At 45.7% G+C, this 27,792-nt stretch overlaps 1 protein-coding gene and 1 pseudogene across 1 annotated transcript; one reads left to right on the forward strand and one right to left on the reverse strand.

The window, feature by feature from the left end:
• Positions 1-895: 895 nt before the first annotated feature.
• Positions 896-2,093, forward strand: LOC149147997 (small ribosomal subunit protein uS2m pseudogene; annotated as a pseudogene).
• A 9,347-nt stretch (positions 2,094-11,440) lies between these two features.
• On the reverse strand, positions 11,441-26,573 carry LOC149147998 (uncharacterized). The gene is given in 9 exon segments (XM_089442038.1): positions 11,441-11,493; positions 11,496-11,541; positions 11,543-11,595; positions 11,598-11,805; positions 11,853-11,876; positions 11,879-11,943; positions 12,056-12,137; positions 26,069-26,230; positions 26,505-26,573. Coding segments are annotated over 9 exon segments (762 nt in total).
• Between the last annotated feature and the right edge of the window lie 1,219 nt (positions 26,574-27,792).

The raw sequence follows: 27,792 nt of genomic DNA on the forward strand, positions 1-27,792 counted from the left end.
TCCTAGCAATGTTGGTTGTATTCATTCATCAGAGGATGTGTCAATTCACCAAGGGAGGGCCTATCTCACACCTTGAAACTCACCTTGAACCTTTTGCCTTAGTCTTAAACCTTTCACCTCTAGCCTCGAACCTATCAATTGGGCCATTAGCTTGAGGATTGGGGTTTTATGGGAGCTAAGGTCGCTAGCGTTCTAAACCTGAGAGTGCCGAACTCCCACTCGACTTCGGCTCTGGGGCTGATTAGAGCCGTTTTCCCACCGAGCTGGGCAAAATGAATGAACAGCAGCCACTGAATTACTGGCCCACTTCTCTTCTTTATTGGCAGCGAAGAATCACCAGTAGCCACTTCTCTTACTGGCTCGATCGAAAAGGGCAGAAAAGCATAATGACTGCTATAATGAATGATGTAATTACGTATATAATTTATGCATTGTCCGCTAAAGCGCAATTCAATATATAAAGAATGAAAGCGCAATTCAATATATAAAGAATGAATGCATAATGACATATATAATAGCAACATTTTTTGTCTTATCTCTCTAGTGACTTTATTATACATAATTACGTATATAATAAGGGTTCATAGGTTTCCCGTTATCTCTTTCCATCTTCCTTGCTCTCCCAAAGCCAGCCAACCAGGTTCATTACTAATGAGCGTAATCAGGACTATGGTAGGCAGTAGGTAAGGGGAAAGTGAGCGTGTTATGGCACTAAGACAGACAAGTAGATCCTTCCTTGATGCTTATTAGGTGGCCCCTCTCAAATAAGTAACTAAAGAGTGGTCAAGCCTGCTTGCGCATCCTTACCAGCAACCACTGAATTACTAGCCCACTTCTCTTATTTATTGGCAGCAAAGAATCACCAGCAGCCACTTCTCTTATTGGCTCGGTCGAAAAGGGAAAAAATGCATAATGACATATATAATATATGCATTGTCAAAGGATTGACCTTATCAACTCGTAGCGGTCCTTGCACTCGGAAGCGCAAGACCCTCCGGACCTTCCTTATTTCCTTGCCTATATTTATGGATTGAAAATACTGTCCATTACGCCTACTTCTCTTCCTGCCCTAATAGTAAGTTACGCCTGCCTTCATTTACGCTTGCTTCTCCTTACTGTCTTATATATTAATTGATAAAGCCAGGAGCGCCGGCAATGTGGTAGTTCTTCCTCATGAGCGAGCGATAAACAGCCAGCCTTCCATATCTAGTCGATCGAGTGATAAAGCATCATGAATTCCATTTATGCATATCCATTTATACATTGATTCTAATATATTACTCTATATCCATATATAGATTGATACTAATGGATATATACCTATATATATAGATATATATACGTAGCTAACCACCTGAGCCAGCTCGAAAGAGGACCATGTACAATCCCCCCAGTTTGGTTCTTCAAAAATCACTGAGTACGAACGCACATCTGGGTCGTCGTGTAGCTACTCACCATTCCGAAGTATATATATACGGTTCCAGAAATGAAATTGCTATTCCCAATCCAGACAAGACACTTATTTGTTCACGAAACGCTTGTCATTCCATAGGATCTCCCATTCGTGAAAAAGGCCTTTTATTATCCGTAAATACCAATTCGTTATCCGATGATATAGTGGAACAAATGGCTACGAAAATCGATCGAAGCTGTATAAATGATTATCAATGGAGGATCGGGGGTTTTTTGACCAATTCTTCGAGTATGCATCTATTTCTGATTCCGAGAAATATCCGTCTTTCACGTTCGAGGAATAGGAAGATCAATTTTTTCGGAGGATCCGGCCAACAACCAGATTGTGTAGTAATAATGAATGCAGATAGGGAGTCCTCATACTCGAAGCTGATCGATTACAAATACCTATCGTATCTTTGGTGGATTCGAATATCCCATTGGGATTATATAGAGGAATAACTTATCCCATTCCAGCGAATGATTCTATACAGTTCGTATATCCATCTCGTAATTCGATCACGAAAACAGTTCCTCCTGAACGGGGAAAAATGCAATGGATGAAGGAGGGGAGAACGACTCATCGATCAACTTCTTCCAATGAGAATTGCCATTGCATGCACCAATCTACAAGTCGATGAGATCGGTCGAGTGGTCCCAATTGGAGATGGGTGTCTGTCTATGGATTGAACAAGATTCCCCATTTGGTTGGAACACCGTTGGTTCGTTCCTAATCGTGGTGGTCGGTACACAGCAACCAACGTCCCTCCCGACTTACTCGATCTTCTATTTCCTTACTCGATCTTCTCTTTCATATTTCCTCGACTTACTCCTGTATCAATATGTTACACCACCCTCGAAGGTAGAACGAAGATCGAATAGCTTATGCTCTTGCCCAAGCGACCGTGATCCTCTTCCTGGCCTGAAGCTTCCTCCTAGGCAGAGCCCCCGCAAGCAATCCAGCCCAGCTTCGATCTTGATCTCCATTCATCTCCTCTCATTCATCACCTATCGGCACCTACCTTATAGATGGATGCCGCTTGCCACCAACCTTTCATGATTCGATCAAACCTTTAGTTGATTCGACCAACCTTGAAAAGAACATTAGCTTAGAGGTAGGCTATACCTGAAAACCGGAGATAAAGAGAAAACCTTTTGGTACCCGGGAGATAAATGAAGTAAGTGTTCTGTAAGCTGAACCTACCCCATTGCTAGGAATCCCCTACCCACTTTTCAGTTTATGCCTTAACCTGTATAGTTACCCACCTTCATTATTATACCTTCCCTATCTTGATTAATTAATCAACGGAGGTACAGCTAGAGATTGATCTGGTATGGCACCGGATCAACCAACCCTTACCCTTGAGTTTATTACTGCCTTACCAAACTTAGTGGATGGAGTGCTGCCTGCCTTACTTACCAGCATTGGATCCAATAGAAAGAATCAAAGGGCGGGCTTCATAGAGTCTTGTTAGACGGGGGCGTTACATAACTGCATTCATCAGCCTGGAATAGCACTTTAGAGATTCTTCTGGGTACCACTATGCTATGACCTATCCCACCGAGGTGGATACGATTGGATTTATTAATTTGAACCCACTGGCTAGGAATATACTTACAATGCCTGAACCTCATAGTTATCCACTTGACCTATACCACTTCTTGAATTAATCTCTTATCATGGTTTCCCCATTCTAGGTGTACCATCTCTTATCAAGTGCAGTTAAGGCAGTTAAGAAAGAATATCCTTGAGGAGAATTTACCATCGACAAGGCCACCTTCATAGAAGAGAATTTACCATCCCATAGGCCAGGTTATTATATGTGCCGTGCCATCCATAATCGGGGGAGAAAAGGGAGCAGTTCTCGGCTAATCAACCATCCATCCATCCAGGCATGTCATCCATCCTTCCCATGCCAGGTCTATAGTTGTACCTGACCTCCCTCATAAGATTCTTCATGAATCCAAGCGGTCTAGGGTTAACACGTCTAGGTCTGAAGGTAACTATGCAGCTGGGTAACAGGCATTCATTGAAATGTGGATAGGTCTATTTATTTCTAGCAATGTAGTTGGTTTTAATTACCTCATTGTATATCGGCAAGGCTCAACCGGACCAAGAATACGTGGTACCCATAAGGTCCTAGTGGTACCAATAAGACTTCTTCATAAAGGAAGGGAAGGTAAATGGGGTTCCTAGCAAAGGTTATAAATGTTTACCTCCTTATCATAATCTGATCTGATCCCATCAGTTCTGGCTGTAATTCATGAATCCATAGGAAAGTTCCAATCCTCCGATCTGACAACTAAGCGGTCTAACTCTAACATAAAGTAAAGGTAAGAGTAAGGTTGATTGATCCGGTGGTTCTGACCTGATAAGAGAAAGGTTAATAACAGTCCCAACTCAATCACTAAGTGCATTCATGAAGGAGGTGGTATAGTCTAGGTCTCTAGGTAGCAGGTAGTTAGGAGAAACATAAGTAAGAGGGAAGGGTGAGGTTGTTTCATGCTCTGCTATGCCGTGCTATTCTGCCCGGGTAGCTATACCGTACCTCCCTAAGCGCTTCATTCAGTAAATGGTCTAAGTATAAGAGGTCTAGTTCTTCAGGTGGGTGATTTCTTGTAGGCAATAAGAAAGGGTAAGGTCCGGAGGGTCTTGCGCTTCCGAGTGCAAGGACCGGAGGGTCTTGCGCTTCCGAGTGCAAGGACCGGAGGGGCTCGACTGATAAGGAGAGGCCCGGTAGGATGCGTAAGCATGCTCGACTGTTAAGGCCACCATCGCCCCTACTCCTTTATAGGGGTCACTCACTCATTCCGATGCCCACCACCTAATAAGCATCAAGGTACGTTAGTGACTCGACTGATAAGGATGCGTAAGCAGGCTCGACTGTTAAGGAGAGGACCTTCATTGACACGGGGATTATTGGGCCTTCAACTGAGGATGCATAAGCAGGCTCGACTGATAAGGATGCGCAAGCAGGCTCGACTGTTAAGGACCTTTAGGTACTCGACCATAAGGGAGAGGAGAGGACCCTTTAGGGGGCTCGACTGATAAGGAGAGGAGAGGACCTTCCACCTGCCGAGTGACTGACCTTATGGGTGACTGAACACGATATGGGAGCTAGAGGTCCATGATATAGGTCCACGATATGGAAGGCTTCATGGGGCGAGTCGATATGAGTTGGGAATACTAATTGATGGTTTGCGATTCGTGGCTTCATGGGCTGGCTTCTCCGCTTCATGGGGTATTTCATGGGGAACTGGGCTGTGCAGCTTTCGTTTCAACCCAACGATGGGACGGCTGTGCTCCTCTCGACCCACCCTACTGATGATTAGCAGTTTGCGCTTCTCTTGACCCACCCCCTTAGGACCAGCCTTCCTGTTCGCTTTCGTTCTCCTAGACCGTCTTAGGACCAGCCGGTAACCCGATACAGTGGGTAGGACCAGCCTTTTGAATTGAGGGGAAGAAATCGATCTATCATTCATGGCATAATGACATATATAATATATGCATTCACACTCTCTCGATCGAATAATGAATTCGATAGCGTAATTACATATATAATATATGCACTGTGTCTGCTCGAGAAAGTGTCGAAATGACGATCTAAGAAGAGCAACAATGACGTAGAGAATGGCGGAGATATCGCCAACCAAATAGAATCTCGTCATCTCGCAAATAGAATCTCATCATCTCGCGCAGTGCATTTCTCGAACCATGTTTCCACACATTTAGGAATAGCCAAAAGCACCGGCACGAAGATCTGAGATGTCTTCCCGGGCGGGCATCATTGTCAGACGGGAAACACACCCGATCCCATACCGACCTCGATATGTGAAATCGCCTTACGCCATATGTACTGATCTTTCTCGGGAGACATGGTCAAAGCCCGCTCTGAGATCTGAAACTCAAAGGATGCGTAAGTAGGCTCAACTGATATGGAGAGGACCTTTAGGTGCTCGACCATAGGACCTTTAGGTGCTCGACTGTTAAGGACCTTTAGGTACTCGACCATAAGAGAGAGGAGAGGGAGAGGATGCGTAAGCAGGCTCGACTGTTAAGGAGAGGAACTTTAGGGTGCGTAAGCACGCTCGACTAATAAGGACCTTTAGGTACTCGACCCCAAGGGAGAGGATGCATAAGCAGGCTCGACTGTTAAGGCTGCCATCACCTTTAGGTACTCGACCCCAAGGGAGAGGATGCGTAAGCATGATCGACTGTTAAGGCCGCCATCACCTTTAGGTACTCGACCGCAAGGGAGAGGATGTGTAAGCAGGCTCGATTGTGAAGGCCGCCATCACCTTTAGGTACTCGACCCCAAGGGAGAGGATGTGTAAGTAGGCTCGACTGTTAAGGCCGCCATCACCTTTAGGTGCTCGACCAAGAGGGAGAGGATGCGTAAACAGGCTCGACTGTTAAGGAGAGGACCTTTAGGGTGCGTAAGCACGCTCGAATAATAAGGACCTTTAGGTACTCGACCCCAAGGGAGAGGATGCGTAAGTAGGCTCGACTGTTAAGGCCGCCATCACCTTTAGGTACTCAACCCCAAGGGAGAGGAGAGGTTCTCAACCATAGGACCTTTAGGTACTCGACTGTTAAGGATGCGTAAGTAGGCTCGACTGTTAAGGCCGCCATAACCTTTAGGTGCTCGACTGATAAGGAGAGGATGCGTAAGCAGGCTTGACTGTTAAGGAGAGGACCTTTAGGGTGTGTTAGCACACTCGACTAATAAGGACCTTTAGGTACTCGACCCCAAGGGAGAGGATGTGTAAGCAGGCTTGACTGTTAAGGCCGCCATCACCTTTAGGTACTCGACCCCAAGGGAGAGGAGAGGTACTCGACCATAGGACCTTTAGGTACTCGACTATTAAGTACCTTTAGGTACTCGACCATAGGGAGAGGAGAGGGAGAGGATGCGTAAGCAGGCTCGACTGATAAGGAGAGGTCCGACAGCTAGTTACTTATTTGAGAGCCCAATAAGTAAAATGAAAGCGAACTCTCGACTAAAAGGCCATCATCGCTTTTTTAGTTACTTATTTGAGAGGGGCCACCCAATAAGTAAATTGAACCGGCAAGATGCATAAGCATGCTCGACTGTTAAGGCCGCCATCGGCTCAACTGATAAGGACCCTTTAGGGGGCTCGACTGATAAGGAGAGGAGAGGAACTTGAGAACTAAAAGGCCGCCATCACTCGACTAACAAGAGAGGAACTTGAAGAACCACCGGGCCGCCATCGCTTTCCTGACTGTCAGGAGATTTTGAATGATAAGGTCACAGCAAGGGTAGGGTTAAAGTAAGCAAGCCTGGGTATGGTGAGGACTTTCTCCTTGCCTAGATCATGTTATTGGTCAGGGCAGGATAAGCACTTTTCCGCACACATATACATCCGCTTTTCCTTACTGTCTGTATATATTGATTGAAACTCTGCTAAAAATCTGGTCAAATTTCACAAAGCCTCCTCCAGGCGGGGTGCACAGCTAACAATAGTATTCAAAGTTTAAGCCCCACTATCACAAATTCAGTAACTAATATTATGTATGCTCTATGAAATGTCTCCTTCCCCACTTCTGATCTCTTATTCGTCTCCTTACCTTATCCATACCGTTATTTCCTCCATACATTTGTGGGAAGGGTTGGGTACAGGATATGATCTTTTGATTTGTAAAGATAAAGCAAGAGAAAGGTGGGTAAAAGCCCTATATTGACTTATTTGGTGGGGGGGCCGGTCGATTGTTCAATGTCAAAAACCGTCTCCGTTGCATTGTATCATCGCTTCCACTCTACCTATGACTCGTCTCCCATCATACGACGTTCTTGCTCTGGCTTCTCAAATCAGAAAATAGATGTGATTTCAGTCCCTATCTGTGAGTTTACCTCACCTGAGTTTTCTTGACCCGAACTCGTCTCATCCGAATCTGCCTCACCTTATCTCCATCCTTCCTCTATGCTTTATGCCCGTGCCTGACTGCCTTACCTTCCACTTATGAAATACCCCCTCTAAGTAGTGACAGCCCGCCCACTGGCAAGACCAGCAAAAGACTACTAGCTTTGGCATCCCGCCTAGCCGTGTTAAAGTAGCGAAATGGCATTCCTAATTCAATATAAAGAAAATGTCACTTGAAAGGTTAAGTCGGGTGTCTGTATCAAAATTGAGAAAAAAAGATTGTTTCCAGAGAGGGTCAATCTTATGGTTTCCCACATGTTTGTGTTCACCTTCCTCTCCTTATCAGTTGAGCCCCCTGTCGGGTCCTTGCACTAGGAAGCGCAAGCCCCTCCGGGACCTTCTCTACCACAAGCTCGCAATCAATCTAGCAAGCGAGCGAGAAAAAGCCCTCATCAACCCGCTAGTTATAAAAGGCAATCCCCCTTATCCCACCCGCCTCTTCTCCCGGCCGGTCACTCTCGAAGCAAGTGACGAACTATAAGTGAGCAAGCATAAATCCAATTCCCCTAGAAGTCCCCTATTTTCAAGTATGTTCAATTCCATTCTTCTGAGACATCAATTTTAAGGTTTAGTTGGGGTAAGAGATCAAAAGAGAGAACAAAATCTCATTTCCAAAGAGCATAAATGTGATAATAATTGGTTCAAATCTACCGTGCCTAATGCGCTAACTGCTTCCCTCTCGCCCCCAACCTGGTAGGTGGTGCTTCATAAGGGGATCTTATCATGAAGCCAGAACTATTTGCAAAATGAGATAGGTTGTGAATTATCACATTCAGAAGGGTTAGGAAAGACTAAACTCCTATAACCTTACATTTTTGTAAACCAATACCTTAATGCAAATTACTCTTGACTTTTGGATTAAGGTGCCCAGGCCAAAGGTGGAGGGTAGGAATTATGAAATAAAGCGAGTTCGCTATTGAAAATTTCAATTTAATGAACTCGGGGGGATAACTTATGACTCTCCTACAATCTTTTCTTTATCAAAGGTGCATTTGGCCGAGAGGATAAGGACCACACCTCACAAGAGGTACCCGAGAGAAGGAGTTAGTTCAACCATCGGTACAATGAACAGATTCACCATGTTCCCACCAAAAGACATTAAACATGTTGGTTACATATGGAGATATCCCCAAAATCCATCATTCCAAGTTGCAAACAGATGAGAAAAGAGGTGATGTTCCCTTCATTCAATCCATACCCGAGAATTGATGGGTGAGTCTACTCCTTCCCCAAACCAGGAGCCAACCGAGTGATGAAGGCGCGGCCAGCTGGATGGGGAACTATAACTGAGCCAGTCTTCCAGGAGAGGAGAACCAGGAAGGAACTATAAGCCTTTCACCAAGGGCATCTCGCCTTTTGCCTATCAATAGAAAGAAGCCAAGTACACCTTCAGCCTTCATCACTAGAATCAACAAGTACAACAGAGGGAAGGAAGGAATCTGCCTTTCACCTTTAGCCTTAAGCCAGTAACCTGTCACTCTAACCCTTTTTCTTAAACCTTTTGACAGAAGCCTTTTCCCTTAACCCAAGAGCCTGTAAACAAGGGACTTTTTTCACCTCGGACCTTACCTTTCCAACTGAAGCCTTCATCACCAGCCATGCCAAGGAAGACCAAAAAAAGCCAGGATACATAAGAAGCCCAACAGGTCCACAAATAAGTAAGTATAGCCGCCATACGCTATAGAGAGTTTGACTATGCAATTGGTGAGGAAAAGGACTTATCGACAGACCACAAGAGAAGAGAAAGCCCCATGTTCCCAACAGATGAGTGAGAAGTACCCCTTGAATCTTGCCTGCCTATTTCATCATACCCGCCTGTTCAATCATGCCCAGAGAGAGTTCTCCTCTAATCCCTACCTCACTTACATATGTGGAGCACAGGTTTATACCTCGAATGGATGGATGGAAGGAGTGACAATGCATTACATAAGTGGATTAACCATTCAAAGATCATCTGATTACATACACATAGCAGCAGCTCATAGCCAGACATAGTCGTAGCTAGTCATAGCCATAGAGCATAGCCAATCATTGCCTGAAGTCGTTGCCGATAGCCAATAATAGCAACCATACCAGTAATAGCCAGTCATTGCCGTCATAAGACGGTCATTTCCAGAAGGTCATTGTCAAGAGACGGGGGGCCTAGCCTAGAAAAGAGGCCTAGCCAACGGGCCTTGCCGGTTAGAGTTGTAGACTGACAGAGACAGACAAGTAGTCATAGCCATGCAGACATAGCTGTAGATAGAGCAGATAGAGCATATAGAGCATATACAGAATGCCGTAGAAAAGAAAGTGTCTAAAGTACAAGCACACTACGCTTTATCAGTTCACTGTAGGAATGCCCTTCGTACTTGGTCAAGCCAGTACTACAGGGTTCAACTCGCTAAGCTGACGCTAGCTTAAGCCATCTAACGCTTCGCTGCCTGTTCACGCTTTGCTTCGCTACGCTTCAACCTAAAACAAACTAGGGAATATTTCCATATAGTTATGAATTCTAATCAGGGAACTTACACTATGGACTAAGGCAAGTAGTAAAGCAAGTAGTAAGGCAAGTGGTTGTCTTTACTGTATGGACAACCGGAAGTTTTTCTTATGGATGGAGACTACCGTCTTTAGAGCTAGTACTTATCGCTAAGACCTACCGGAAGGAGTCCATAGTGAGTAGTATGGTTAATACTTATGGAAGGAAGTCCATATGGCTAGTACTTTCTTTCTTGGGGCTTTCACTCTCTCTTTTTCAAAGAATGAGACTATATCTAGTATCTTACTTACGTTATTGGGACACACATCAGAATTCATAGATTGTACTTCTTAGTCAGTGAGTGACTCTGTCCCTTATCTCTCTCGAATATGCTAACGGGGATCTAAGTGGGAGACCTATCTACCGCACCTCCCCAGACATGGACTACATACGGGGTAGTACTCTTGGAAAGAAAGATGGAATATCACCCAGGCCGGGAACATAGAGTGAGTTGCGAATGTCACTCCCCCTTTAGCATCGACCACTATTACCTACCAATTGGGAGAGAGAGTCAGGTCCTTTCTTTCAGGACCTTCTTTTTCGCTCTGCGCAGGCTTTGAGGGGAAGAAAGAAATATAGGGGATGACCTTGAATATTGAATGGTTCCTCTCCCTTTGGAGCTGCTCCTTGAGAATAGGTCCCATCCTTATCATGATTGGCCCAATCATGAGAGAAATATCATGACATGATCGGGGCGACCCCGATCATGAGTTAATAGGAAATCAGAAACGTACATTGCTATTCTAGCTGAAATACCTAGAATAATCATACCACTTCTACTAGGAGTAGCCTTCTTAGTGTTAGCCAAACGTAAAGTAATGGCTCTCGTGCAACGTCGAAAGGGTCCTAATGTAGTTGGATCGTTCGGATTGTTACAACCTTTAGCAGATGGTTTGAAATTAGCTATGAAAGAACCTATTTCACCAAGCAGTGCTAATTTATCTCTTTTTAGAATGGCTCCAGTGGTTACATCTATGCTAAGCTTGGTTGCTCGGGCCGTTGTACCTTTTGATCATGGTATGGTATCGCCAGACTTGGACATAGGTATACTTCATTTTTTTGCCATATCTTCGCTAGGTGTTTATGGAATTATAATAGCAGGTTGGTCCAGTAATTAGGGGGGCGGTCATTCGGTCGCCTATGATACTAGGGCTGATGGGTCAAAAATTGGTTCGTGCTGCAGGTGCTGAACAATCCACTCTACACAGGTGTGGGCGGGCTGCTGGCTAGGGGCCCATTCACCTCATTATCACTCTCATTTCATTCAATCCCAATATGGAACCATTCACTTTTCCGGGATCAATCAATAAGTGGAAGTCAGTCATAATATATATATGTTTATCTACCTCAGTTAGATGGATAAGGAAAGACGTTGGGAAGGAGGGAGTGAGTCGGTCTATATGCATGCGAATCCGTAAATATGAAGAGCATGCCGCAAAAGTATGATGTCCAGTCCTTCCTTGCACTAGGAAGTGCAAGCCCCTCTGGGACCTTTCCGGGACACAAAGAGAAGTACCTAGCCCATCATGGTGAACCTCTCCTTGCGATTGGGATGAGGTAGTTGCCTCCCAGCCGGCGGATCGAATCGGAGTTTCCTTAGGTAGCCACCGACCTACAGTTATCCCCACCCAAACTCCCGTGCTTGGTGGAGAAGAAGCGAACAAAGGTACGCTCGCTGTCTCCTCTGCCGCGGACTGGGATTGCTCGCCAGCTGGGTCAGATCGGAGCAACATTGTATGGAAACATATTACCCATATTATTTCCTATCGGGGACAAGGGATGGAACGACCTCTCGATCTACTGTAGTCCAGGACGTCATCTAGCCTGTCTTGTTGCATTTACTCACCCACGGGATGTTGTCTGGGCCAGCCAAGAGCCATAGTGAGTTGCTGTTCCCGTTTCCATAGGTTGTGATTTAGATTGTTGTTGTTGATACCGACAAGACCCAGCCAGATGATATCTTTTCTGCTGGTTGGTAGTGGGAGGACTCTTAGTACCCGCATACCCAAAAGGAGTGAGGGTGGGTGCTAGTCTGAACAAACAATCATTTTGTTCCTTGCTCTCTCTTAGCAGCGGGAAATGAGTCTATATATCTGCCTAGCTTTGGTAGGTAGATTTTCCCTGACGCAATCCACAAACTCAAATTCCATCCCATCCTTGGTGGATAAGTCCGACGAGTCAGCAGTGCGGAATGGAGTTTCTCGTGGATCTTCGGATCTATCTATAGTTCCGGGGGAAGGGATACATACATACCAAAAGGTTCGAACAGAATTTGTGCCACTTACTCATATTTACTCCCCTCAAAGAGCTCTGCGATAACCTGACCTCCTTCCCTCCCTTTCCTTCTTGCTTGGTCTGATCTTGGTTCTGGTTTTGGAGATCCAGAGGTCTAACAATGCGTCCAATCTGTGCTGGAGCCGTATTCACTAACTAATTGGTATTGGATGTATCGTTAGGTTGTCAAATCTGCACGGTTGCAAAGAATAGATCCCTTACCCTTAGTCAGTCGGCACCAAAATGATGAAGAAAGACGAGGTCCTTTCCAAATCGAGGTAGGCAGGTGCTATGGATCCTCTGACTCCCAATTGGGTTGCCTTCCCTTGTGTTGGGTCTCGCCGGTGCTACCTGTAGGTCGCAATGTGCTTCGAGATGGCTGTCTCTTTTCCCCCCTAGGTGTGTAATCCTCTCCTAGTCGCTCTGTTGCATCTGGCCTGTCCTCTATCTAGGCACCTTTGGAAGGCAGGGAGTGTTACAACGTACGTTTGCTTTTCTGGTTGAAGGGACGGAGTCGCTTACTATTCATATGGTGAGGGTTTGGTGGCTCGAAATTGACTTGGCTTCGCCGATTGAAAGGCCTCATCTCTAAAAGCATCAGGAGGCTCGCGAGGCGTCCTGGGGCAGGCTCCTACCATCGGGTCGGGGGGCAGGTAGGGCCATCCCCCCCTCGCCTCACTCTTGTGACATGCTATGTTTCCCTTCTCCATTCTCGAGTAAGGGTGGGTCCCATGCTTCGTTTGTGGATCGCGGTCTCACTACGGGTATCCCTACAGGTTGTAGTAGGCCACCCTACCTAAACCGATCATCATATCGGTCCCTAAGCCTCATTGCTTAGTACAGATAGGGGTTACTGTGGTTTGGTGGTTGATTTTAGTTGGTTGGTCTTGTCGGTCTTTGAAAGACCTGTCCGTGGTTTTCGCTCTTATTTGCCTCTTCGATTCTCATCACCTTACCCTATCCCCTGGTCTACTTGTGCAACTTGGGGTTTCTCGCTTTAGATTGGGATGGGTTACCCCTTTGACTCTGACAGCCTCCTTTCTGTGGGATGGGTTCCCCCAACCACTTACTTTTCCCCTTACTTCAGTGGGATGAATTCCCCCTTTATCTAGCCACCTTGTTGACTCTTCAATGTATCATCAACCCTTGTACCTCTTCTTCAATTTACTCCGTTCTAAGGTACATCTCCCTAAGGTACATTTCTTTTGTTACCCTTCTCAATTGGGATGATTGGGATGGGTAACCCCTTCCTTTCCCTCTATGAAATGGATGGGAAATGAAGTAAGCAAAGATGGCGTATCGATTAGTCAATTGATATGATGCATTAATTTGGACCTTGAACTGGGAAATTGGAGAGTATAACATGACGTATGGGGATGAGCGAGTCTCTATAAAGGGGTAGGGGCCCAATAGAGGGTAACGCCACCCTTTCACTCTTGAATTGACCAGTTTGAGCAGGTAGAATTGATAACTGATACGCCAGGTTCCCCCTCACCCAATAAGTCAACTTAGGATGCGCAAGCAGGCTCGACCAACGCCCCCCACCCAATAAGCATCAAGGAACCAGCTCTGAAACGGAATTCATACCGGTACCTTAACTAACCCCAAGAGGCTCTAGTGAGTAGTTATAGTTAGTTGCTCTAGTGATCATTTCAAAGGCGTAGGGATTTGAAAAGCTCGAATGCTCTCTTAAAACGGTTGGTCAGGCTTTTTCAAGGTCCTACAGGGCGATAGATATAAAAACGTCCGAGTCCATTAATCCCTTGCAGGGGAAGTCGGGGCACCAGACATTTCAATGCGTTATTGACGGGGGTGCCGTATGCCGGTTAAAGGCGTGCAGGGGCTTGCATTCTTGTACGCTAGTGATGCTCTCGTGCTGGTTGTTCTTGCTAGTTATTATTCCCGCTAGTGATGCCCGTATGCTCGTGATGCTTGTTCAGGGGGTCTCTTTCCGTATGGAGAAGCTATTTTGTTATTCCGTATGTGATGGATGTTTTGAAGCTTGATTGATTCCAGTAGTGCTTAACCACTAGTGAAGGGTGTGCAGGGTGTGCATGCTTGTATCCCGCTAGCGTTGCTCGTATTCCGGTGATGCTTGTATTCTCGCATGCTAGTCATGGAAAAAAAGGTCCCGCCAGTGATGCTTTCCTTTCTATATATACTATATAAAGGGCATTCGTTTTCAGTTCTTTCCCGTAAGCGAGGCAGAGAGCTTAAAAGATGCGACCTCTCTATCTTATAACTTGGAGAGAGCTTAAAAGGCGAACGACCGGTTGTCGTTGTTAATACGTATATGATCGACTCGACTCCTCAAGAATTCTAAGGTCCTCTTTTAGAGCTGCACTCAACCCATGAAGTCAGTGGGGAGAGGGGTAACTCGATGCTCTTCTTCTCCGAAGGGTAGTTAGGTAGGACTTACTTCCAAACTCCCCATTCACCTTATATAAGTTCTCCGCACCCGAGACACGTTCTTCCGTATAATGGGCCTCAAGATCTTTTTAAGAGCTTTTCCTTCCAAAGGTCCAGCAGCTCTGGTCGCACCCTCCGGTACTTCTCAGGGGAGAGTAGGGGTGGCCGCCAATGCTTGTTCTTCCACCTTGTCCGGGAAAGATGAATAGGAGGACTTCTTTCTGGTCACTGCCCGGGAGTGGTAGGTGCCTGACCCCTCTGCCCGGCACGGTCCGAAGGGCGCCGGTCGCACCCAGTCATCTTTAAGACCGGATAAGATTCCAGGTGGTATGAAAAGCTCGCTCTTGAAAACGGTCATATCCTTTCGATAATAGAGTCAGGAGGTTTACGGTCCGAAGTTCATAATGTGCTCGACTGGATTTCCATCTGTTGGGAAGGGGGGGGGATGCACCTGAAAGCATTTACCTACCTGCCTCTTCCACAGAAGGAAGGAAGGAGGGGGCGTGTAGCTCAGGTAGGGAAGGGACTTCCCGGTATTTGAAGGGTTGCACCAGAAGTAGCCACCACGTAGGTTGGATGCTTTCTATATGACTTAGCCTTGCATGCTCGTAAGTTAAGGTGTGACGCTTAGGTGGTATGCCTGGCGGTTGAGTTTCATGCTTGGTTGGAATACCGAGTGAAAATGAGAAGGGAAAGGAAGGGTACAATACCTTGCATTGGAATGACATTGATTTCACCCCAAAAGAATCACAAATATGGTATGACATAATCTCATAAGTAATGCGAAATATAAAATCCTCAGAGATACGGCACTTGGCCGGCAAGCAAGTAAGGCCTAGTGAAAGAGATGACTTGGCCGGCAAGCAAGGCCAAGTTACTTTTCTCTGTATGATACCGCTGCGAAGGAAGGTGGGCTCTGCTCTACGTGTTGGATTGTGAAACCGTGCATGGCGAAAGCGAGCCAAAAACAAGCCGCCCCGCCACAAAGAAATGATTCTCCTGGCTCGGTTGGGTCGTGATCTTCCCCTTCCCTTATCTTAGAGCTCTACCTTACTATGCCCTTCCCTTGATCGCTACTGACTTATCCTTATTCCCTTCTCTGCTTCCCCTGATAGCTCTTCCCCTTCAGGGGGTGGGGATGGGGATGGCTTTACTTACTTCCCCCGAAGGGCTTATAGGGACGGAATTGTAGGTAAGGTAGGCGAGTATAGATGAGTTCGATAGATGAGTGAGGGTTAGGTGCTTAAAAGGATATTTCTCACTGCACGCACTTCCCTATCTCTCGCAGGCAAGAATCAAGGATGATATGCACTTGACTTGCACTTCGTTCCTCATACATCAACATGTATTCCAGTACGTGGGTGGGATGTGTGATATGGTAGGCTCAAGCTCACCACTATCTATCCTGTCGGGGCAGAAGCGGAGAGGTGGAAAGTCTTCGTCTAGGAATGAATCAACTGTATCGACTGATGATGCTGCTGGTACTGTATAAGCTTCTGCTTGTGGTGGTTCTAGGTCAACAGGTGCTTCAACAAAGTAAACTAGCTCTGATGCTGCTGTTGGCTGAGTCTTGGCCTATGCTCTAGCTAAAACCTCCTATGCCCGTGCTCTAGCTGCTCTTGCCTTTGCTTATGCTCCATCAACGACTGGATAAACGTATGCTTAAACGTGTGCTTAAACTCCATCAACAGCTTAACCTACTTCTGGATAATAAACAGAACCCACTGGATCAACGCGGCTGGTGAAAGGTTATAAGTCCCGGTCCAGCCCTATTTCCTTATTACTGCACACCCCCCCACTTCAAGCCACTTAGGTACGAACCACACCTACCTTCAAAGATCGGTAGGTTAGAAAGAAAAGCGTAGCAGGATACCAGGCTGTTCCTTTTCATCGCACCCAGGACGAGAGAGAATAAGGTTGGAAGAAGATTGTTCCAATTTCTTTTTTTCTCTACCGCCCCATCTTTCTTAACCAAACTGCGTTCTACAGCATTGAAGTATTCCGCCATGACCATATGACTAATCAAAAAGGACTCAAAGTCAAGTGAAAGCAAACAAAAAGCGCATTTTAGCCCGTTTCGAGAGGTGCAACGATGCAGCAGGCAGGTGAGACGATGAAATATAGATATTCCAACAGTGTTTCATTTCATTCCTACGAGACCGGCCCTTTCTTTTACTCTACCTATATTTCTACCTACCTACCTACTTACATCTATTATTCCATCCTTGCTCTTTTTATGACTTACCGGCCGACTCTCCCTTTCCTTTCTTTCACCTTTCTCCTTCTCCCTTTCCTGCTTCGCTCGACTAATTCGACCCACCTTCCTACCTCTCGTTCCTATAAACCCTTATTAGCCTTTAGACCCACCTTTACCTGCCTACTTATGCGTGCCGACCACCCCCACCTGACTTACCCTCCTTCCTAGCTTAATCTCTACTTTCCAGCAACTCTAGCATCATCAAGATAGAGATCCATATCTATAGTGAGATTCTCACAACCCTCCAGCATTGATTCAAGAAACGGGTACCCCACCCCGGTTGGAAGCTCGGGGATGGGGGAGCTCAACTGCTGTTTAAAGGCCCGGATATCGTTGGAAGGCCCGGACGGATAGCATAAATATCTTCCCGAACCTAATTTTCACCCGGTAAGTAAGTTGAGTAAGTAGAGGTACGAGGTACGTTAAGTGACTCGCCCGACCTAATAAGGGCGAGGAGTCGTTCGTGAAACACTTCGTTTCAAGTCATAGGGCGAGGCATAATGACATATGCCCATAGCAAGAAGAATGACTGCTATAATGAATGACGTAATTACATATGCCCATATATGCATTGTCTGCTAAACCGTAATGACATATATAATGAATGAATGCATAATGACATATATAGTCGTTTTCGGGTGGTATTGAGTTATGTCGTAATGACATATATAATACCAACATGCAGATGACCTTCTCAGAGAGGGGGGACGGGACGGGAAGAAAGAGAGAAATGGCAGAATCAGTGATCGAATATGATCAATTGATTCGTGCATACGGAACGGAAAACTACCGCATCATAGTTTCATATGATGAAGACATTTCGCTACTGGAATGTGAGCCATTTCTTCATGCATAATGACATATATAATATATGCATTGTCAAAGGATTGACCTTATCAACTCGTAGCGGTCCTTGCACTCGGAAGCGCAAGACCCTCCGGACCTTCCTTATTTCCTTGCCGAAGTACTTATCGATTCCTTACGGGGCTTTGGTCGAGCAAGCGGCTTCGCACCTTGTCCGATGCGGACAAGCGACTACGTTCGGGGATTGGGGTGGGTGGGTAAATAGTTCGCTGTTTTTATTGAGCTAAACCTCTTTTTTATGGGGTCGGAGGAATCATCATTGCTCGCTCATTCGGGCACAGAAAGTGATTTTTTCATGACTGAACTGAAGATTGGCATTTCACCACGTTGCACTATGACAGGCAGGACGGCAACAATTGCTTTGAGGTTGAGCAGGACCCTCGCCGCTTGCTAGATTGATTATTGCGGACGGGCTTCTTGAGCTTGCTTGCTATATGTTTGGTTGGGGGAGGTTCTCCAACGGACGGAAGGAGGTCGGTCAACTGAAGGAAGAAGCGCATACACAGATAGGGCCACCTACAGCGCACAGCGAACCGAAAGAACACAAGTGAAATGAAAGCCCATTAGTGGAGCTGCTTGCTGCTTTTGAAATAGATCTTGCTTACTTACGCTAACAAGAAAACCTAGGGGTGTGAACCGATAGCGCCCACGGACTGACTGAACGGGACAATGGGACTCCGCTGGCTTAACTAAGCTTTACGCTATGGAACCATGCTATTTTCCTACCTCAACCGGATGCAATGACAAAGCTTACATACGTCGAGATTCACTATTTGAGGAACATATGCAACAGACAGTGGCTGCTACACAAATCTTTCAACAAAAGCCTAGAAATACACCTCAGGGAGAGCAGAGGCCGGATAGATGAGACATTCAGAGAGAGAGGGGCTAGGTTGAGCCATTCACGCTGGTCAGGTAGTGCCTTTCAGGAAGGGGAGGGGCAACAGTTCAATCGGCATTACACACCCTAGGGAATCCAACCCCAGCACTAGAACGGGGGACCCTTACCCCCTTGACCTGGGGAAAACCCAGGAAGGCCACTATCCAGGTGAATCAACTATGTGCAGTGAACGACTATGTGTAGTGTTTTACTATGTGCATGTAGTGAACAACGACTATGTCGACCCCGGCATGGTACGGTACAGTACGACAGTATGAGCAGCACTGTTAGTGAATCACAGCTAGTGATACCATCACATCAAGAGCGATTTCAAACAGCTCATTATATACGATTTACCATTGGAGGATCATACGTAATACATAGCCATACTAGCAGCCTCACATAAACACCATAAGCCATACAACCCATAGCTATACATAGCCATATATTGCCATATAGCATATCGAGCATAGCGTAGAAAATAGAGTATATAAAGAACAGGCATGCCACGCGTTAGAAGTTCCACTGTAGTCATGCCACTTCGCCTCATAGACTCTTTAGACTTTCTCTTGCGGAGCTAGGAAATCTTGTACGCGCAGGAACCTGGGTCACCCCACTAAGCAGTAGATAGTCATTCGTGTGCCCTCCATCTTCTTCTTTCTTCTTCTGTAGGAGAAGTAAAGATGGCAGCATCTATTACAGGTGCATATCCAGTTCCATCTCTAGGGCCATAGCCCATTTCAGAAACAAAAAGCATATCAATATCCAGCAAAAGATCCCGAGACAGGTGAAACCCAAACCTTAGATTCTCTTTCGTCCCTCTATGTCCGGCCGGTTTCATTATCTTTCCTCTCTTTATGGGAGGGAAACTCTTTTCATTATTTTACCAAAATGGATGAATGAAGCATCCGACGAATAGATAGAGGCGGATTCGTTTTATATATGTGTAATATGACATATATAAGGAATGATGAGCCAGCCGCCAGCGTGAAGCATGTGTAGCAGATCGAGAAGTTGAACGACCAGCCAACTCAGAAGACATTAAGTATCGATCAATCAATCACTATCTGGCATCAGCTATGTTCCTTCCTTGCGGGTACTACCAGAGACTAGCACTCTGTTGTGTGTGTCTAGTGCATGATCCTCCTCGACAGGTGCCTTGTAAGTAAGCATTGTCGAATCATCCCTTCAATCCAAGTTGATGTAGTAACCTTGTGATCCGTACCGGTAAGTGAGGAGGTAGGGTCGAGGGTAGATACCAACATGGGGGGTTTAGATTATACCTTGCATTGGGGCGCTATATTAGCCCACGTATTGGGACGTGATAGAACTTGAAGTATAAAGAAATCTCTAAGCATCAAGTGCATCAACAACCTGTATCGACTATTGTCTATCGGCACTGATCTACAGCTATGCTCTCTCCTGTGTTCGGCTTGCGGCAGATCACACACTGTTCTGGGGTCTCGGCTATCGGTAGACTGGCAATGACAGGTGAGGATGGGCTATTGGTTCACAGGCAGATAAGTAATCCATCGGTTCGCAAACAGAAAATAAGAATCAATCGATCGGTTCACCAAATCATTGGGGCAGGAAAGTGGATTTTCTTCTTAATAAACTATACCCCTTTACAATGTTTCTATATTATAGCTGAGCATAGCCAATAGCTGTTCCAAATAGGTTTAGATGCCGCTACTCAATGACAGGTGGTGATTCGATGACAGGATTTCAGTACTCGACACTTGGATATCGACTGCATCAACACTTGGGATCAACTTTTGGGATCGGAACTCCTGGGATTTCCTACCGGCATTGACACTTCCCTGTGTCAACCAACTGGGGGGAATGTCAAACTGTGACTGATGGTGTCTCGGCTCTTGGCACTGCTCTTAAGGCACTTCTTCCTGGGCACATACTGATTGTCAAAAATGGCCTATTGGGCTTATGGGGCACGTATAACTGGGCACGAAGAACACTAACTTAAAGGTCACATGGGGCTATTGGTGAACAGTGCATTCATTCAATGCTGGGAAAATGGGTGTAACATAATCTCTCTTGTCCGGTGGACCACCTCCCCCACACATCCGATCCATCCAATCCATTCGATCCATCTATCCCACCAGCTTCGGCCCCAGCTAACAAGCTCCCCAGCAAGCTCCCGACCCAACAAGCTTGACCAACAAGCCAGACCACATAATAGATCCTACCGAGGCCACCTCACTATCTTGGGCGGGACCCTACCCCAAAAGAGCACCCCAGGCCATCAGGTTTCATATTGTTTAGTCTCGTATGTACAGTTGAATCAGTCGATGAACTGCTAAGAGCAAAGATGGAGGCAGGCACAGGTGACCAAGTGGCAGAGGTGAGGTACACAGCTTACTTGGGTTTTCATGGTGATCAAACGCATTATTTAGGCCATTTCAGTGATTCAAGTAATAAGCCCTCCACCCCGAATCTAGCCCTTTGGCCCACACCCAGATGAACGAATAGGTAGGTAGGGTGAGTGATGCTCCTTCAATCGAGAAGGGTTCGGGATAAGGTCATCAACAAACGAATGCAGTTATGGATAGGTAGTCGAGAGATAAAGGAAAGATGGGTACAATGAAAATCATATTGGCTGGTTAAGGTTGCAGAACAAATACATATTGGTTGGAAGAAGCGGCTGGTCGGGCCTTTCTCTTCATCTTTAGAGACCGGGCTAATACTTTTTTTCAGCCCTGTCAGAATATATCACTAACGTCACAAAGCGGTTTCGCATTCAGTAGTTACTTATGCACCGCAAGCTAGTAGGTCACCTCCTCTCGGGCGGGCATGATCGATCCTAATCTACTATTTCGTTTGTCGAGCCTACGATTCCACTCCATTTCCACTGCGCGCCCTCCGCTTCCCGTTCCAAGCAGTATTTAGTGTTTTCTGTACAATTCTACATAACACCGGTCATAATTTGTGTAGGCTTGAGCGAGCATAGCGAAGGGTTCTCCTTTTACCGTAACGAGAAGGTTATACCTTCTTGAAAGGTTTCACACCAGGGATCAAGGAATGAATTGATTGAGCGAAGGACCCTCCCACCTAGTTACCTGGCACGCTAACTCTGCTTTACTATAACGTTCGCTAACTAATGGAATAGAGTGTGTTGGTAAAAAGAAGGTGGGTGGGTTGGTTGGGTGATCGTACTTAAGTAATGCAAGTAAGCAAGGCGCGCTAGCAATGTTTCAAAGTGCCCATCCAAGAAGCCCTTCCTTCAAGGATAAGGGGTCTTACTTTATGAAACCATGTGGCACTTTTTCAGGGTATTTTTCTGTTAAGAAACAAAAGATGAGGATCGCAAAGAGAATATAATCCTAAGGGTAGAGTATGAATCCTATCTATTCAGAAGAAAGTGTGCAACAATAAGATTCCCGTAAGAAGTTACCAGGGGGCAGACACCCAGGGGTGGTTCTGGTCAATCCAATAAGCATTCATTCATTAAGTGCTATAGGGAGAAGACAGGTCTAGGTCTTAATGTGGTTAACTATGCAGGTAGAGGCATGAAAAGAAAGGTAGGTCTATTCCTCTCCCTCACCCATATGAATGAGTGAGCCCTCCTTACTCTCCCTGGCTTTAGCCCCTCCCCCCCCATTCAGGCACTATCCTGCCTGAATGGCTCACCCATATGAGCCATCCTTCCTCTCCCTGGCTCCTCTGCCCCTCCCCCCCCATTCAGACACTATCCTGCCCTGCCTGAATGGCTCAACCTAGCCCCTCTCCCTTAGGTTTCTAGGCCTTTTTTGGTTCATACAGCCATTGTCAGTTGCATATGATCCTCAACAGGTTCATCGTATCTCAGGAGTTGTAGTAACTCACTCTTGGTGTGAGAAGGTCTCGCTTAGCCCTTTCCCACGCACATAGCCATGGTCCCATGCACAGAGCCGTCATTCACTGCATATTCACGCCGCTTGCTTGCTCCACCCACGAGCTAGGCAACTCACTGTAGCAACAAGTGTAGCCATTCGATTCCCTTTCTGATTCGACATTGCATAATGACATATATAATATATTGGGATTGGGAAGCCACTGCTGCTCAAGCAAGTTAGTCATCTGATTTCATTTGAATGAGAAGGGAACGAATGACTATACTTGCATGATTCAATTTACTTATTGGGTGGCCCCTCTCAAATAAGTAACTGAAAAAGAGTTCAACATGCTCATGATGGCGGCCTTAACAGTCGAGCGATGGCGGCCTTTTAGTCGAGAGTTCACTTACTCACCCTGTCGGACCTTGCCCTCAGAAGCGCAAGCCCTCCGGACCTTCATTTGGCCCAGCTCCCCTTTCAATCTCTCCTTATGTCATGGGAGTCCTCCTTGTGGGTTGATATTTCGCGTAATTACGTATATAACGAATGCATAATGACATATATGCATTCACTCTCTATCGATCGAATCTGGAATGACACATATCTTATTCATGCATAATGACATATATAATGAGATATCTCTTTGTATACGATATTAGGTATGGATCAATTATGAGAGCCTAAAGTGTAAGTCATGAATGAGATATATTATATATGTCATTACATTACATTACATGAGCCATTGAGAGAGATTGGGGTAGTTTTGACCTACTTTGATAGAGATCGTCACTCATCTGATTAGGAGAAAGTGGTTCATTCATTATATAGGGCTCCAACTCTCTTTCCCTCGCAGGTGAAATGTCAGATATATGTGATATCGTTAAGTAGTAGAGATCATTACCGAACATGGAGGCAAGCGGTTTCTTTCTCTCTTTTTTTCGCTCTCATTATCAAACCTTCTCTTCCGGCAAGCGGTATCGATTATTGCCCAACTAGGAGGAAAGCTTTCGTGATCATTACGAAACATGGAAAACCATTATCTCTAAACCTCATTTGTGTAACCAGGCTCTAAGCAGCTTCTCTCTAGTGTAGCGTCCTATTACTAGTCCAGGATAGATGGGTCTGGGGGGCCCCCGTACAGTGCTGCTGTTTTTCTGTGTTCTGCGGGTTTCCATTGTTAAGGGTAGAAGCGTAAGGCCTATTGTCTAGGGGTATTCGGATAGAGCTTCCTGGGCGGCAGGTTCCCAGAAAGTGTAATGTGTATCCGCTCTTTCTTGTTCACCAACCCCTTTCTTTCGCACTCCGCTTATGGCTCCACTTCGTGCTCTCATTGCTCGGCCCCCAGTCATCATTAATAATTCAAGAAAGAAGTAAAGAGAGCGTTCTGGGTATTTCACTTCATGCGGGGTTTTCACGCTGGGGAGTGCTGGTCAAGATATCGAATGCTACCTTCCTGGTTCATATTCTCATGCTGGACTGGGTAATGGGGGCTGCTGACTGAAAGCGGGAATGCTTTTTTCATGTCGTACTCGGGGATGCATATTGGGAAATTTGGGTATGTGGGCGTATGTGGGGCAGTAAAGATAGAAAGCATATAGGGCCATCTTTCTTCCTGGGCGAGTGTCCTTCCTTCCTGGGCTACTGGAAAAGAAATTCATGGGGAAAATGTGAAAGTGAGAGTATCAAGGGTATGTAAAAGAAAGCGTTAATGGGTAAGGGTACGCCTCTTTTGTCATCTGGGTCATTGCTTGGTGGGACCGCTCTTCTCGTAAGATTGAGAGGATCAAACCAATTACCACTACTGCTAGCCAATACCCGAGAGAGCAGCGTGTGAGCTGCCGCTAGCCAATACACGGGAGCCAATAGAGAGATGCCGAGAGCCACTAGTTGATGATACAGTTGTTCGATACAGGTGGTGGTGTATTCTTTCGTCTGTCTGTGAACCGATCGATGTCTTCTTTTGTCTGTTTGGGAAACGATGCACGATGCTTACTTACGTTGATACGCAATTCGAAGAGCTGGGCTAAAGGCCCTGTTGACCGATCCACCCACCCGGTACACGACCTCCCCTGGGAAAAGGTGAACTAAGATCTATTACGTTGTTCTGCTTCGATTTCAGATTGATCTCCTCTGCGGTTCGTGCCGTTGTAAAGTCGATCAGGCTAACGAGGCTAAATGGGTTGTTTCAGAAGAATAATGTATAATTCAGTCCTACTGGCCCCACCTGGTTATACAGTCTTAAGAGCAATAATGAATAAGTAAGCCAACATGCTTTGAAAGTGATTACTCACGTAATATTAGCTAGACCTGGAACAGCTCCTGGGTATATAACTACTGCTGGGTAAGGAACTGCTGTGACTGGGTCGTAAGGAACTACTACTAGTGGGCCAGGAACTGCAGCTCGTGCTGCTACTTAATATGAATCACTTCATGGAGAAATGATCACATGGGCTTATTTTATTATACCAAACTGGCATTTCCTGATGCCCTCGTCTAAAACAGATATAACCCTGGGTGGTAGAGGTGTGGGACCCGAGTAACCAAGAGACAAGTACGCTTCCTCCTGTCAGTTCATCTTGCCACTAACAGCACCAGGCCATGTTGCATTATATAAGTGAATATGAAACAATGAGAGAAGAAACTACCATCATGTAGTACCGACATCTCCTCTTGGATTACACTAGTTGACACGAACTAGAGCTTCATGCACCGACTAAAGATTCCCTGACTATACTTCCTTTTCATGCACTGACAGGAGCTTCGTTGTATCTGAGCCAAGTATTCCAACCGATGATCCCAGCTGATGATCCCCCATGAGCGTAGTATTCCAAGAGCCCAGGGAAGCAAATCCCGGTAGCTAAGCTGATTAGCCTGTAATAAAACAGATTTCTGTGCCCCGATAAAAAAAAAGAATATCTGACCCGATCACAAATTGTTTTTATTGGACAAACATGGCGAATCGAGTGAAAGCCTATTGAACTGGACTAGCTTCAGTGCATTAAGTTGCATGGACTGCCTATGAACTGTAGAGACTGAAGGCCATACAGTAAATCCTACTAGAGAGAATCTAGCTTCAGTCTTAGTAACTTGCCCTAAGGTATTAGAGAGAGACTACCTTAATTAAGGTCTTGCTTACAGTAATAGCTCTACGGTATGGTAAATAGACTTAAGGTCTTGCCTCCGCTTCCGTATTAAGCTCTAAAGACTTCCAAAGGTCCACTTTAGAATTCCTTAAGCCTACGCCCAGGTCACTTAGCCCGTAGATACTTGCCAGAGACTTACCATAGCCTCCTCAGTCCCCTCTGGCCACACCTTCCCGGCCAGCAAACTCAGAAGACTAACCAGCATCGCTCAATCATTCACTATTGAGTATCAGTTCCTTGCGTAGCGTCCTACCCCCGAAGATGTGTTGTCAGTTGTGTCTGTTGTAGTAGCGCCCCACATCGAAAGTGCAATCAATTTGCTCACAATCAATGCCTTTCGCGTCGACATGTCTATTGTTTAGCCAGCTTAGAGAAATGAAATATTTCTTTATATATGTTGCAGTAGTTTGAAATGAGATGTGGAATTTTAGGATGAAATAACTAGAATTGGTAACTAGAGATATTGTAAATCAATCTCATTATATATGTAATTACGTTGACGCATCGAACGTACTCCCATAGTACTGCTACCTCCGCTGCTTGATCATTCACTGGCTCTGGATCAGAGACACAGCCAATCAAATAAAATGCAACTGATGTTCGATCTCGATTAATTGGTTCCTCAGCTGAAACCACCGGAGCTCCTGGCTCTGCCACCTATGTATATGCTTTCTTTGATGCTTAAATTCCAATGAGGTGATGCTTATGATTTGATAGCTCATATAGGTGTCATTATAAATAGTAAGGCCTTTATGGTTTCTGGTAGCGGGTAGAGTAGCCTTTCCTTGCTGCTGATTAAGAATATGGTGAATCAACTGCTTCGGGGTCAACAAATGGATCTAGGACTTATGAATTTATATATGAATTTCGCGCAGTAAGGAGCCTTTGCCTTCCCTATTGCCTATGCCTTTCCCACTTATCCTGTTCCCACCTTTTTATCTATCTTTGCTTCTGGCATTGTAACAGGCTCTAGCTCTCGAATCGAAACATCTGCCTCCATCCCTGCTGCGGGTAATTACCCTTAAACTATTGGCTCTCAATCTGGCTCCCCTTAAATTATTGGTGGCTCCGTTGGCTTCTTTGCTTATTTCCCCACCACCTCTGGCCACAAGGGATCGTCTTCTAGCTTTTCGGAGTTGATGTTGTTCATCCGCGGCTTCCTCATAAGGTTAGTAGAGGTTTTAGTCCTCTCCCCTGTCAGTTGAGTGACTATATACGTAGAATGTGCATCTAGCTCGGGTTCCATGGATCCAATGGAGGCTTGGTTCGTAAACCTGAGAGCTATCCTAGGAGTCCTCACTATGGGTACTTAGAGGTACGCTGAGCTATATACATTTTTTCTAGTAGGTCCGGTCCATAGTCTGACAGCAATAGGCTTTCCAGTCCAACAGCGGGGTCTTATGCACTAGGTTTGGCTATACTGGGTATTCTCGCTTCACTTCTGGCTGGAGCTGGGTTGGTGGAAGCTGCCTCGGTTGGACTTAATGTTTCAAGGTAAGTGGTCTTTACGTTACGTAAGTGAATCCCCCGCCTAGCATTAGAAGCAAAGGAACCACTAGCATCTGAGCTAATTGACCGAATCCCAGCTTCCCCATAAGCAGTTCGAGAGCCAGCAACACTTTACTATCTTTCCCCAGCCTTAAGGGGAAGGATAAGCACTCTTCCGAAAGATAAGGGAGGGAGAATAGCTCCAAAAAGCCTTTAGGGGGCAGTGGAGTCACTATCCTTCCAAAAACCTTAAGGATGCGTAAGCAGGCTCGACTGTTAAGGAGAGGACCTTTAGGTGCTCGACTTTTAAGGACCTTTAGGTACTCGACCATAAGCCCCCCACCCAATAAGTAAACCCAAGAGGGAGAGAGATAATAAATCAAAACGTAACTACATATATAATATATACACAGGCTCGCTTGGGAGGTCCCCGAGCAACACTGAGATAGGAGGACCTTTAAGATGGTTACCCCTATCCCTTTTCTGGTATCAACAACCCCTTCCCTTTTCTATACCTTACCTTCTGTGTTTCCTAAATACCTACCCACCTTCCGACTTCCTTCGACCTTTTCTACTTCGCTCGACTAATCTGACCCACCTTACCTGATTAGGGGGGCCAGCCAGCCAACTAACCTACCTATTTAGGAACCACCTTCCCACTTAGAACTTTCATGTAATATTTAGTTCTTTATCATCCATTCATAGTTCTGTACCAATAATCATCAAACTAC

Source organism: Pinus tabuliformis, chromosome 9, assembly GCF_031772625.1.
Source record: "Pinus tabuliformis cultivar Carrire ecotype Pingquan chromosome 9, CPIR1, whole genome shotgun sequence".
Classification (NCBI taxonomy): Eukaryota; Viridiplantae; Streptophyta; class Pinopsida; order Pinales; family Pinaceae; genus Pinus; species Pinus tabuliformis.